Here is a 13,068-nt window from a genome sequence, read left to right as displayed (position 1 = left end):
TGGAGTAGCCGAGTTGGAGAGGGAGAGGGCAGAACGCACGACGGACTGGGAGAACGCACGACTTGCAGAAAACGAAGAGGAAGAGGCAAGACTGGAGACGCATCTCCTGCAAGCTTCGCAGTGGAGCAGTGGGCCGCTGGTTGGAAGAGGCAATGCAGAAAACGAAGATGGAAAGCGGGGATTTGTTTTCGCGGCCGGCTGATCAACTTAACTAGGGAGATGGAGTCATCAATATATATGGGAAAATGACAGATAAAGAAGGCTGAAATAATAAAATGCCAGAATGGGAAGCTAAGCAAATGTATTACCAGATAGGGAAGTGTTGCCTGATTTGGGATTATGCAAATGTTGCACAATTACAAAACAGCCCCTCATATGCAAACCGAAAAAGTGACCGGTGGAAGTGTGCAAGTTGTGGTGGGAGCTGGAGGAAAAAGTTGGGAGGGACCACGAACGTGGGAGCATGAACGCGCGAAGCAACAACTGAACGACGGAAGCGAGGTTAGTATCCAGTGACTATATTGTTCGCCTGTGTCTTTTGTCCCTCTCCTTTATGCGCCGGTTGATTTTCCTCTTCCCGTTGGATGGCAATGTCGTCGATGTGGGGATGGTTTTGAGGTGGAGAGGGTGGCGAAGCATGGAGACGGCGTGGGTATATAGAAAGTGTGGGGGAAGGACGGTGATCAGAGGGTGAATGCACGGGGAAGGAAAAACACTGAGGGAGAGGGGTTTGATGGCGTCACAAGTGGGTTAGAGTGATTAGTGTCAGATAAATGGACAATGTTGGAGGGAGATTCGAATAATGGAGTGGATTGATTCTGAGAAAATGAAGCATTAGTGTGGACAGGAAAGAAATGATTGTTTTGTTGCAAATTATAAGCATGAATGTGTCAAACCCTAAGTTGGTCGTGTAAGTTGATGATGATGGTATTAAGTCATATAATCATTCGACTTCTGTTATGTTATCAGTGCAGGTAATGAAGATAAATGAATTTCGAAGCTGGGTCATCTTGTGGGAAGGAGCTGTTCTGTTATTTTCATGTGGGGGGAAATTTGTGACAAATGGTGAAGGTGAAGTGAGATATAATGGAGGTGGCGTGAGGTTAAGAAGCATTAAGGATGGGCTGACACTTGATGAATTGAGGCTAATGATATCTGAGTGGATTGGTGGCGATGGAAGAAATTATGACATTAAGTACACAGTGGCCTTTGATGAGAAGACATTGATTGACCTTCATGACAATGCTGAAATGTATAACCTCTTTCAATACAATGGGAACAGCGGTCATGTGTATGTCGCCGAAAAAAGACAAGTGGGTCCCCAACCAAGGGACAATGTAGAAATGTAAGTGGAAGTTTGTCCTAACTATTTGTTGTCATTTATGAATTTCTTCTTGTCATTTGTGTTAACGAGTCTTGTCATTATGAATGCAGAACAGAGAGATTCATGGGCATGTCACAGCAAACGGAACTGGATGCGTCTCCCATTAGTTTGTGTTGTGATTATGGCTGGCTCAGTGAAGAAAATGCTCGTGAATGTGACAATGATGAAATAAGTGGGCCCCCTAATGTGGATAAATCTATCGGAGCTGAAGATACGGATGGTAGTGAGATGGTTCATGCGGAATGGAGGGGACTTTTAACAGGAGTGGGCCAACGTTTTCCTAGTGCAGATGTATTTCGGGTGTCTGTATACAAGTTTGCACTTGCAAACAAGTTTGTGGCCAAGTATATGAGGAATAGCAAGGAATTCATGTCGATAAGGTGTAAAGTTGAGGGTTGTCCATGGAAGCTATGTGCAAATCATGTGGGGAAGAGTTGTGATGTGCTACGAGTGACGACATTTATAAACCGGCATGTTCATTCTGCCCAAGATAGCTTGGACGTGATGCATAGTGGAAGAGCTAGTTTGAACTCATCAATAATAATTGATGAGATGAGGGATCATGCAGACAAGCGCACTTCTGAGATAAGGAAGAGGTTGAAACGAGAGTATGGGATTGATCTAACATATAAACAGGCTTATAGAGCAAGAGAGAAGTCACTGGAAGACATATATGGCAGGCCTGAACAATCATACATGCTCATACCATGGCTATGCGAAAGGATAAAGGAAACAGATGAAAAATCAGTGGCTGAATGGACTGCTATTGGGAACCGGTTTGAGCGTGTTTTCATTGCCTACGGGGCATGCATTGAGGGTTTCTTGGGTGGCGCGAGGCATATTATGTATGTTGATGGAACTCACTTAAGCGGACCATACAAGGGGACAATGTTGTCAGCTTCAGCTTATGATGCAGATAACGAGCTGCTGCCATTTGCAATTGCAATTGTGAAGGGAGAAACACTAGATGACTGGACGTGGTTTTTCTATATGATAAAAAAAATCCTGGGTTCTGTGGAAGTAACGATTGTATCAGATCGACACAATGCTATCATCGGAGGAGTGGCATCAATCTTTGGGGGTCAAAGGCATGCCTTTTGTTATAGACACATCAAGGAGAATTTTAGTTCAGAAGTTATGAAAATGAATAAGGGGCAAACAAGGACAAATGGCCGATCAAAGGAGGATGCACTATATTTATTGGATAAAATTGCATACGCAAGGACGGATGAGAAATTTGAGGCAGCAATGGATGACATGAGATCCTTTTCTCCAAGGCTATTTGATTGGCTTATTCATCATGGGGATGTAGATAGGTGGGCTAAAAGTAGGTTCCCATATAAAAGATGGGACAATATTACAACCAATATAGCAGAATCATTCAATGCATGGATGGTGAATGAGAGAAAGCATACTGTACCCCAATTGATCTATGAGCACCGAGATAAAGTTGCAAGAAAGCTGCATGCCTCCTATGTGGGTATGACCAAATGGAAGAATTGCGTTGGTCCAAATATAGAGAGTAAGGTGCTGGATATGGTGGCTGGGTCTGACCATATGTATGCTGAAAATTATGGTGGGGGAAGAGTGAAGGTGACAACATCACGTGGAGACCATCGGGTTGATCTTGGACTACACCAATGCAGTTGCAGATCTTGGCAAATGACGGGGATCCCTTGTTCCCATGCTTGTGCTGCCATCAAGATTGTGCACGGCAATGTTTATGATTATATTGATAATTGCTATAAAAAGTCATCACAAGAAAAGATCTATGCTCGCAGTATGATTCCTGTGGTAACAACAGACATGCCTCACCCAAATGACTACTATAGAATAGAAAATGTCAGTGAGCAAGTTTTCTTGCTACCTCCCATGACATCCCGACCACCAGGAAGGCCAAAAGTAAACAGGGATGAATCACAGTTCCAGAACAAACGGATATACCACTGTGGAAGATGCCACCAGCCTGGACACACAAGGAGGAATTGCAGAAATCCTAACCCATCATGAAGTTTCGAGTACAGTGGGGATGGGTCATTTTTTGGTGTACATAGTTGTATGCTCCGCCCTTGTCAACTTTTTTGGGACTGGGGTTGTAGTTAGGAGCTAGGTGGAGACATTTTTTTGTAAGTAAGCTGATAGAAATTTCAGTGATAACGGAGCATTAAGTGTGGCTAGTATCTTAATGTCCACTTGTTGAATACATGAAAGGAAGTTACTGTTATGGGGATGTTAGCTTTTGTTAATGGCGCATTACTTGTTGTCATTTTTAAATTTGTTCTGGTCATTGGCAGTGATGCTATCAGCATAAGCTGACAGCCGTGTTGAACTGATGTTGTAAAATCAGACCAGGTGATCCTTGTCATTATCGCTGTCATATTCGCTTCACTTCGTGTCATTTTTAAATTTGTTCTGGTCATTGGCAGTGATGCTATCAGCATAAGCTGACAGCCGTGTTGAACTGATGTTGTAAAATCAGACCAGGTGATCCTTGTCATTATCGCTGTCATATTCGCTTCACTTCGTGTCATTTTTAAATTTGTTCTGGTCATTGGCAGTGATGCTATCAGCATAAGCTGACAGCCGTGTTGAACTGATGTTGTAAAATCAGACCAGGTGATCCTTGTCATTATCGCTGTCATATTCGCTTCACTTCGTGTCATTTTCTGTTGGATACCAACAGGATATATTGAAGTAAAATTTAGTGACCTGAACAAAAAATGAAAACCAATAGCACATGTCCAATGGGGTTGTTGTCATCATCTGTTTTTGTGTGGTTAAAACCAGATTCATTCATGTCACTGGGGAATAAATTGGCATCATGGTTCTCAACTATCATACATTTATGGACACCAATCTCTGTTAACCATAACAATACACAGTAAATTTTTGGTCAGCCTACAATGCACATTACATACAGCAATCTAACAGAGGACAAGTGAATTATGACCCTAACATCGAGACACCTAAGACCGACGCCTTTTCTTGGACTTTGTGCTCTTGGTTGGTTGTGGTCGTCGAATAAGGGCCAATGCCTCGTCACGTTTTTCATTCTGTTCATGATTGACCAACCACCATGTCAGGTCACGACGAAAGCCAGCAACTTCTTCCTCTGTGTAGGTAAGGGTCACACCAGGTTCCCATCTTCTCAGCCACATCATGCAGTGCACCCCACAATCCCTCCTGTGGACGCAACAATATCAGCACAGTTAGTTAACACATCTGACATGTGCATTTACCCCACAGAAATCGAATTTGACAAAACTGACAGGTTATTCTGCTGGGGAACTTCTGCAAATATCATGGGAGACATTGGCTTTTTCCCAACCAATCCTGGCTTGACCAAGTCCAGTATAATATTGAGCCTCTTCCTCTGCAACAACATTCAGGACCAACATAGAAAGTTTAATGATTTTCCAAGTTCAAAAACTAGGGTAAAGATAATGAGTTTTTTCTTACACAATCATCCACAGCCATTTCCACTGGGTCTTTGATGACAACCTTCTTCTTCTGCTTTCTGTCCTTGGTTCCGAAATGGTTCCTCATGGAGTCTATTACGTGGAAATCCAATGTGCTAGGCTGAATGGCAACGCAAAACCAGTGTTGGCCAACAAGAGCAGGACCAATTATGAAATCACATTCAGCTAAGTTGTAGCCAAGGAACTCAGGAAGAAAGAGCTTCTTATATTTTTGGGCTTTCCAGGTTGGATCATGTGCCATCATGTTCTGCATGACATGAAATTGTTAATCCATTAACAGAGAACAAGTCATTTCCAATTCAATTGCTGTCATTGGTATTTGCATTTGGAATTATGCAACCTCACCATGAAATCAACATCGAAAATGTGCCTCTTCCCTGGCCCCAACTCTGCCTTCATGTCCTCCATCACTGCCTTGCACACCAAATTAAGCACCTACAGAACACAAGTGAAAACGTCATTCTGGTACAATAATCTCACCAAACATTATCAAACATAATCGTGGGTGCAGGGACAGAGCATTCTAAAATACCCTGTTATTTACTCTGTTCACTCCACCCAGGGAAAACAGCTGTTGTCGGTCTATATCTTCATCAAACATTTTGATGACAGTCCTGCAAACATTGTCAGATGTCAGTGACAGAAAGTATGGTGTTGGGGACATCAATACTTGTCATTCCCATGTATGTTATTGTCATTTTCAATCCTATTGCTGTCATTTTCAGGGCACACTGTGTCATTTAAAAACAAAACACTAGCTACGGATATACTTACATATTCCCCTCTTCCTCTCCCTTGGGTCTACGGGATATTAAAGTGAAAAAGATGTCCCTTTCCTCCTTTGGCCTCTTCGTCCTCGAAGCTGCCTTGAATTCTATCCACGGAGATTTAATTGTGGAACTCTTTGCCCTTGTTGACCTCCTAAGGTCAATCGATTTTTCAGGCCCTCCTTCCTCCCCACTGTCACTGCTCACCCATTCTCGATCCAACAGCAAAGGAACATTGGTAGGGGTCATTGTCAGTACATGTGTAGCTTCCTCACCCTCATCATCTGAATCCCGAACCTCCTTATCATCATCTTCGGCCTCCTCAACCACATAATCATGACTGACTTCCATGTCATCATGGTCATCTTCCTCCTCATCAACCACATGACCTCCTTCCCTGTCATCATGGTCATCTTCCTCCTCATCCTCATCGTCGTCGTCATCACCTCCATGACCATCACGGTCACCCTCTTCTTCCACCTCCTCAACCATGTAATCATCACTGACTTCCCTGTCATGAAGGTCATGTTGTTCCTCATCCTCATCCTTCTCATCATCTCCTTTGCTGGTTTCATCCTCATCAAGTTCCTCATCTGCACTTCCCGCTGCAACCTCTCTTGCAATCTCCTCCACCACTCGGTCAACATCATCAGCTTCTTCAGCATCGTTACCAGCTGCATCACCAACTGTTTCAACCCCTTCTTTAGCAGTGGCATTCTCATTCCCCATCCCCTTAACTTTGGCGTTCAATCCAATCTGCAGTTTGAGTAGCTCATCATCAAGAGCCTTCATTAACGTCCTCTGGCTTTCTTCAAGCTTCTTCACAAAACGAGCCCTCAACTCCTTCAATGCCTGCATACACAGTAAATGAAGATATCAAAAAAATTGTTCACTGTTATCAAATGCCAGTATCTCACTGGTCATTTCTAAATAAAGTCTTGTCATCTCAAGTATCAACCTTGCTAATAGACTGACTTAAACTCAGGTCACGTATATTTTCTAAGTTCCCACATACCGGATCTAAAGACTGCAAAATTGAACTGTCCTCATGTCCTGCTGAGTATACCTCGCTGCCACTGCTTCCATGCAATATTCCCATGCTGCTGCCTCTCTCTTTCTCCACCCTCTCCTTTATCTTCTCCTCGGTCCAATATTCAATGGCGCTTGTTGAACCCCGGTCAACAGACAATCCCAGCGGGAAACGCTCAACAAAATACAGCTGCAAAACCAAATAAAGATAGGTCACACTTCTGCAACAATAACAAAAGACAAAAATATAGTGAACCATAAGAAAAATATTGACTTACCAGCAGCAAATAAAGACACCCTCCAACATTGCAGGTTCCTTTCTTCTTCTTCTTTGTCATCTTCACAAAGTCTCCCATTTCCTTCCACAGGTTCTTGATTATGTACGTTGACCAATCATATTTCCAAAACCCATTCATCGTGTGACGCATCACTTTCAACAAACGTATATGTACAGTTGTGCTTGACCCAGGACATAGAAAAGCTCCAACTGTATAAAGCATAAATAGGAACTCAAAATTGTCGCTTTCTTCCCCAGATAATATCCTCTTCAGTATCTGGGTAAATGGAACCTTCCAATAAGTGTCCTTCAACCTCTTGTATTCCGGGTCATCCTCACTAACATCAGATTTCACTTCCTCCCCACTGTCAGGTACACCTAGAAACTCATGCGCATCTTTTGCCTCAATTGCCTGCCCTTGCCCTCTAATGGTCAAAAAATGCGTTGGTGGGTCATAGCATCTCAACAATGACACAAGTAGATCACGTGGAAGTTGCTTCACATTCACATTAAGCAAGTTCCCAAATCCCATCCTCTGAACTTTCTGCCTCAACCGCCTGTTCTTCTTCACATATTCAGCCAATGATAGAAATCCGGGCAATGAGCACCGGGTGTACAAGGGAACATCATACTTCTTCTTCTCACCTTTCTGTGGCTTCGTTTTCCTTGCCCTCTCATTATACCTATCTTTCTCTTCTTCACTCAGGGCCCTCCATGCCTTCCCCACTTCAATTTTTTCTTCTCTTGCGTTTTTACACTTCTCACCTCGTTTAGCCATATACTCCCTTCTGAACAACACAAGCCCACTGTGGACTCCTTTGCTTGTGGACCCTTCCCCTTCTTCCAACACCATCTCGTATAGTTCTGCAAAGTCATCAAGGTACCATCATTAAATCATAATTTTAATACATTTACTACACATCTAGTTCTTTCCAGATTCGTTATGGTCATTTCCAATTAATTCATTGTCATTTACAATATGGCCATTACAGAGTGACAGTAAGGATGCTGGTATGAATATGGTCGTTTCCAGTTAATTTATTGTCATTACCAATATGCCCATTATAGACTAACAGTTAGGTCAGTACTATGAATATGGTCATTTCCAATTAATTCATTGTCATTTACAATATGGCCATTACAGAGTGACAGTAAGGATGCCGGTATGAATATGGTCGTTTCCAGTTAACTTATTGTCATTACCAATATGCCCATTACAGACTAACAGTTAGGTCATTATATGAATATGGTCATTCCCACTTAATTCATTGTCATTACCAACATGGCCATTACAGTCTGACAGTAAGGTCATTACTATGAATATGGTCATTTCAAGTTCCTTCATAGTCATTTACCAGTTTGGTATTGTCATTTCCAGTTTATTCATATAATCTTTCCACTCATTCAGACAGTAAGGTCATTACTATGAATATGGTCATTTTAGGTTCGATCATAGTCATTTACCAGTATGTTATTGTCATTTCCAGTTGTTCATATAATTTTTCCAGTCAATCAGACAATTTTCCTACTGATTTCAAAACCCATTTTTCCAGTTCTCAACTACGTTATTAAAAACAGAATAGCTTGCCATAGCGACTCAGCATAAACCCTTAATCGCCATTCCTGTCATTCACAAACTTCATCGCGTCATATCTAAATATTGCCCTATCATTGATTCCCAGACTCACCCAGAAACGTCGACCACAGCACGAAACTTAAATGCCTGAACTTACCTCACTGAAATGCTGTTGATGCTTGTTAACTGCAATGGTGAATCACCGTGCGCCAACCTTCGTCTTTCCACACAATCAGTCAGACGCGACCACGTTCGCCCTTCGAACAGCACGCCCTTCCACTTCCAACTCCTCTGCTCTCTTACGCACACACTATTTCGGGGTCCTCAACTGTCCAGCTTGCCGGCGTTTTTAGGGCAACAATGGGGATGGTGGAAGCGAGAAACCGGGAAGCACGACGGTCAGTGCAGGAGTGTTCGCGCGCGCCTTCTCTCTCTCCGCTTTCAAACGCTGACTGACAGGGGCTGTTTTGTAATTGTGCAACATTTGCATAATCCCAAATCAGGCAACACTTCCCTATCTGGTAATACATTTGCTTAGCTTCCCATTCTGGCATTTTATTATTTCAGCCTTCTTTATCTGTCATTTTCCCTTCTTTTATTTTGTCCTTCTATTTGTTTCTTCTCCTTTCGCCATTACATTTTTTTTTTCTTGATAGCTGTGAGGCTTAACACAAAAAAGTGAAGAAACGCGTGAGACAGCAAATTTTCGCTATTCACATCTTTATTGGCCCTACTTGATTAAAATTACTTATAAGTACATTTCATATAAACCGAGACAAAACTCTTCTTGTATACTTATCTTGTATTCTGCAAATCATGATTGAAAAGCTACTTATAAACTATTTCAAATGGGCCCATTTGTCTGGTTTGGGGCGCGCTATTCTTCGTAGTTTTATTTAGCTGGAAGACCGCGACTAAAGTCAAAAAGGAGGGTGAGAGAGTGAGAGCTTATGTTCTTCTTCTTCTCGAGAATGTGAGCTCGACGGACTGCGCAAGGATGCTAGAGATGGGGGCTGGTTCATGCTACTGAGCCTTCTTCAAGCGTGAGTCAGGGAGAGAGAAGAGAGGCCGCTGTATTACTGTGATTCTTCTTCAAGTTTGACTAGCTTGGAAGCGTGACGGAGCAGAGAGAGACTTGGAAAATCTGGGTAAATAAATACCTATAACACGGGACAACCTTTGAAAAGTCAGATCATTTTTGTTTACTGAACTCTTATCAATGAGCAAATTATGTCATCTAGTAAGATCTTCTTGTAGTGTCCAGATTTCGGAGAAGCACCTGTAGTGTCTGATTTCATCCATATACAACACAGTATCATCTTTCTTTGGAGACAGCAGTTCTTCAGGTTCTTTATCTGCTCTCTTGCTAAATTCTGTTTTTTTTTTTGGGGGCCAGAAATTCCTTGCTTGATAACTGTTTATTCTATGCTTTTCATGTCCTGATAATCACGTGTATAGCCTTTCCATTTGGTGCCTCTTGGTTAGGCTGAAAGTCAGCCAAAGGAAAAGGAAATTAGCCTTCCATCCACTGCTTAGCTCGCTTGGTATGTTCATGAGAGTGTTGGAATTAGTCCTTCGAATGTGATTTTATGGTTTATGAGATGAGTTTTGTTTTGGCTTATGTGAAAGTACTTCTGAGAAGCTGAAACAAACAACCCCATCTCTGAGTTTATGGCAATGATTTTGATTTAAGTATGATATGTTGCATAATCCATTTTCTTTGGTTTGATATCCACCGTCCTGAACGATGATGAAGGAGAGGTTTATTTTTTTTCCTAGATTGGTTAGAAGCATGTTCGGTACTTCATTGTTTTTCAAAAATTATTTTCATTCATCATTTTTTTCCCGTCCCTTTGCTCTCTAATTCTTCCTATTAGACGGGCCTTTATTCTTGTAAAAGTTGAAAATCTTTTCAAAGGTTTTATGTTTGTTGACCTAGTTTTCTTATTCAAAATTATGTTAAAGAATTGAATCCTGAAATTTTAGCTTACGAAAACACAGGATCTAACATGAATAGTACACTTCATAAAAAAAATTCTTGCCTGGGGAATTCAGACCTAAAATTGAATTCAACTGTTTTCTTTTCAAGGTTCACACAAAAACATGGCAGACATTGAAGCTATGGATGAAGCAACTCCAAGGCAGGAAGGGAAAGGTTCCCCAGAGGATAGGATCGGATGTTTGGCAAGAGAGATTACTATAGGTCTAGAAACTCCACGCCCTCCTTTAACATTCAACTGTTGTATCTACAAAATTCCCCATGTTATTCGCAGAAAAACGAAGCAGCCTACTCTCCTAGTGTTGTCTCAATTGGGCCATATCACCATGGAGAAAGTCGATTGGGATACATGGAAAAGTTCAAATTGACATATCTCAAGAAGTTCCTTGAAAGGGTTCGTATTGATGGGTTGTTGGAGAATTATCTAGGAACCCTGACACGATTGGAAGATAGAATAAAAAAAACGTTATGCAGAGGAAATTAAAATGAGCAGTGACCAATTCTCGAAGATGATTATAACCGACTCGTGCTTCATATTTGAGTACTTTCTTCGGTTAAAGTCAGACCAGCAGTGGACAGTTGAAGATCATGTATTACTAAAGCCGTGGTTGTTAGGAGCCATAAGTGGAGACCTGATATTACTTGAGAATCAAATTCCATTCTTTGTTTTGAAAGAACTGTACAACATGGCAAGTCCAAGCGTAAGAACTCCCTTTTCGGAACTTACCTTGAGATTTTTTAGTTATTTGAAAGTGGACATATTAGAAAATAATGCCATCGTAGAGATCGAAAAAGTGGAGCACTTCACTGATCTAATAAGAGAGTTTTTCTTGCCACCAACTAAAGAGAGCCTCTTCAAGTCGGAAACAAGTAGCGAGGTAGTGGAACATTTGCCCAGTGCTAGTCAGCTACATGAAGTAGGGTTAAAGTTTAGGGCAATGAAAGGAAAAGGCTCAATTCACTTATGGTTTAGAAACGGTGGGTTGGAAATGGCACCCTTTAAAGTATATGATGAGATAGAAATGCACATTAGAAATGTGATGGCATTTGAGCAATGCCATTAAGCTGTGAATCATCATGTGAGTCAGTATATGTTTTTATTAGATTTTCTTATAAACACTGAGAAAGATGTGGAATTGCTGGTGGAACAAGGCATTATCACTAATGCGCTAGGCGACTCCAATGCAGTAGCTACAATGGTGAACAGTCACTACAAAAAACTGGACTTTCAGAGACAACTTTCAGCGGAGACAAAAAAAGTCGCCGCTGAAAGTCTCACAGCTGAAAATATGGGGTCCGTATACAGTGCTCATCAAGTGATGAGCACCCGGTGCTCATCACCTGATGAGCCATCTGGGCCGTCCAGATATATTTTTAAAGAATGATAGTTAGGAGATTATCTTTATTTTTTATCCTATACCTATTAAAATAATTATTTTTAAAAAATAAAAATAAAAATAAAATTCAATCTGGACCGTCCAGAAGTGTTGCTGCTAAAAGTCAGGCCTTTTTGCGGTGACAAGAATGTCGCCGCCAAAAGTGATAGTTACGGTGGTGACTTTTTATTGTTGCCGCTGTAGTTGTAACTTTCAGTGGTGACAAAATTTGTAGCCGCCAAAAGTGTACACTATGGCGGCGACTTGAATCCTCACCGCTGAATGTCTTTTTAGCGGCGACAGTTTCTTTCAGTGGCGACACTTTATGTCACCATTGAAGCATGCTTTTAGCGGTGACCTTTTGTCGCCGCTAAATCTTGTTTCAGTGACGACACTTTTTGTCGCCACTGAAGCATGCTTTCAGTCGCCGCTGAAAGTTTTTTCACATTTTTTTTATTTTTGATTTTTTGTAAAAAGTTTATATTATAATCTTTTATTTGTGTAATTAAGTAACTTTGATAATTAATGTTTTTTTATGTATTTTTGTGTTAGAGAGAGACTAAAAGAAAGATAATGTGGTGTTTGAGAGAGAAAGGGAGAGGAAGAAAGTTTGGAGTGTGTATAAAACGCATATACCATATCCAAATGCTTGAGAGATGGAATAGAAAAACATTGTGCATGAGAGAGAAATGAGATGGAGGCATGCATGAGAAAGTATGCAAGTTTGAGCGATGGGGAAAATAGTGAAGGATAGAGTGTGTGTGAGAGGTAGATGTAAATATTATTGGAAGAGAGAAAGTGTGTGTGTGTGTGAGAGAGAGAGAGAAGGATATTATAATTGAAAGAGATAACATAATTAAATATATGAGAGAGATTATTATAATTAAATTAGTGTGAGCATACTTAATTGACATAATAATATTTGATGATGAACATATGTATGAGAGGATTGAGAAATAAAATTATTGAAGGAGATAATATAATTAATTAAAAATGTGTGAGAGATATAGATAATAAAATCATGTATATAGTTAATTAAATATTATTACTATTTATATTTTTTTATTTAAAATGTGATTAATTAAATTTTGTAAAACATATACGGTTGCATATTATATGTATATATATTTCTGTTGGTTGATGGTTTCAATCAAATTCATTGTCCTGGCTGGCCAAGTCTG

The 13,068-nt window shown here is 40.8% G+C and overlaps 3 protein-coding genes across 3 annotated transcripts; 1 reads left to right on the top strand and 2 right to left on the bottom strand.

Moving 5' to 3' along the window:
- Window positions 1–345: 345 nt before the first annotated feature.
- Window positions 346–3,678, top strand: LOC114756731 (uncharacterized). The gene is made up of 3 exons (XM_028945665.1): window positions 346–501; window positions 975–1,345; window positions 1,435–3,678. The coding sequence occupies exons 1-3, from the start codon at window positions 346–348 to the stop codon at window positions 3,392–3,394; spliced, it is 2,487 nt and encodes an 828-aa protein (XP_028801498.1). The 3' UTR covers window positions 3,395–3,678.
- A 463-nt stretch (window positions 3,679–4,141) lies between these two features.
- LOC114756730 (uncharacterized) lies at window positions 4,142–5,104 on the bottom strand. Its single transcript, XM_028945664.1, has 3 exons — window positions 4,844–5,104; window positions 4,654–4,757; window positions 4,142–4,567 (listed from the first exon to the last, which is right to left on the bottom strand). The coding sequence occupies exons 1-3, from the start codon at window positions 5,102–5,104 to the stop codon at window positions 4,351–4,353; spliced, it is 582 nt and encodes a 193-aa protein (XP_028801497.1). The 3' UTR covers window positions 4,142–4,350.
- Window positions 5,105–5,633: 529 nt separating this feature from the next.
- On the bottom strand, window positions 5,634–7,860 carry LOC114756729 (uncharacterized). The gene is made up of 4 exons (XM_028945662.1): window positions 6,938–7,860; window positions 6,697–6,849; window positions 6,077–6,482; window positions 5,634–5,941 (listed from the first exon to the last, which is right to left on the bottom strand). Exons 1-4 carry the CDS (start codon window positions 7,787–7,789, stop codon window positions 5,634–5,636), a joined length of 1,719 nt encoding a protein of 572 aa, XP_028801495.1. The 5' UTR covers window positions 7,790–7,860.
- Window positions 7,861–13,068: the final 5,208 nt, after the last annotated feature.

The sequence above is a fragment of the Neltuma alba genome, unplaced genomic scaffold, assembly GCF_004799145.2.
Source record: "Neltuma alba isolate B1F8T4 unplaced genomic scaffold, ASM479914v2 tig00010466_pilon, whole genome shotgun sequence".
Taxonomy (NCBI): domain Eukaryota; kingdom Viridiplantae; phylum Streptophyta; class Magnoliopsida; order Fabales; family Fabaceae; genus Neltuma; species Neltuma alba.
The sequence above is the reverse complement of the archived record's forward strand: the minus strand, read 5'-3'. Positions and strand labels throughout refer to the sequence as shown.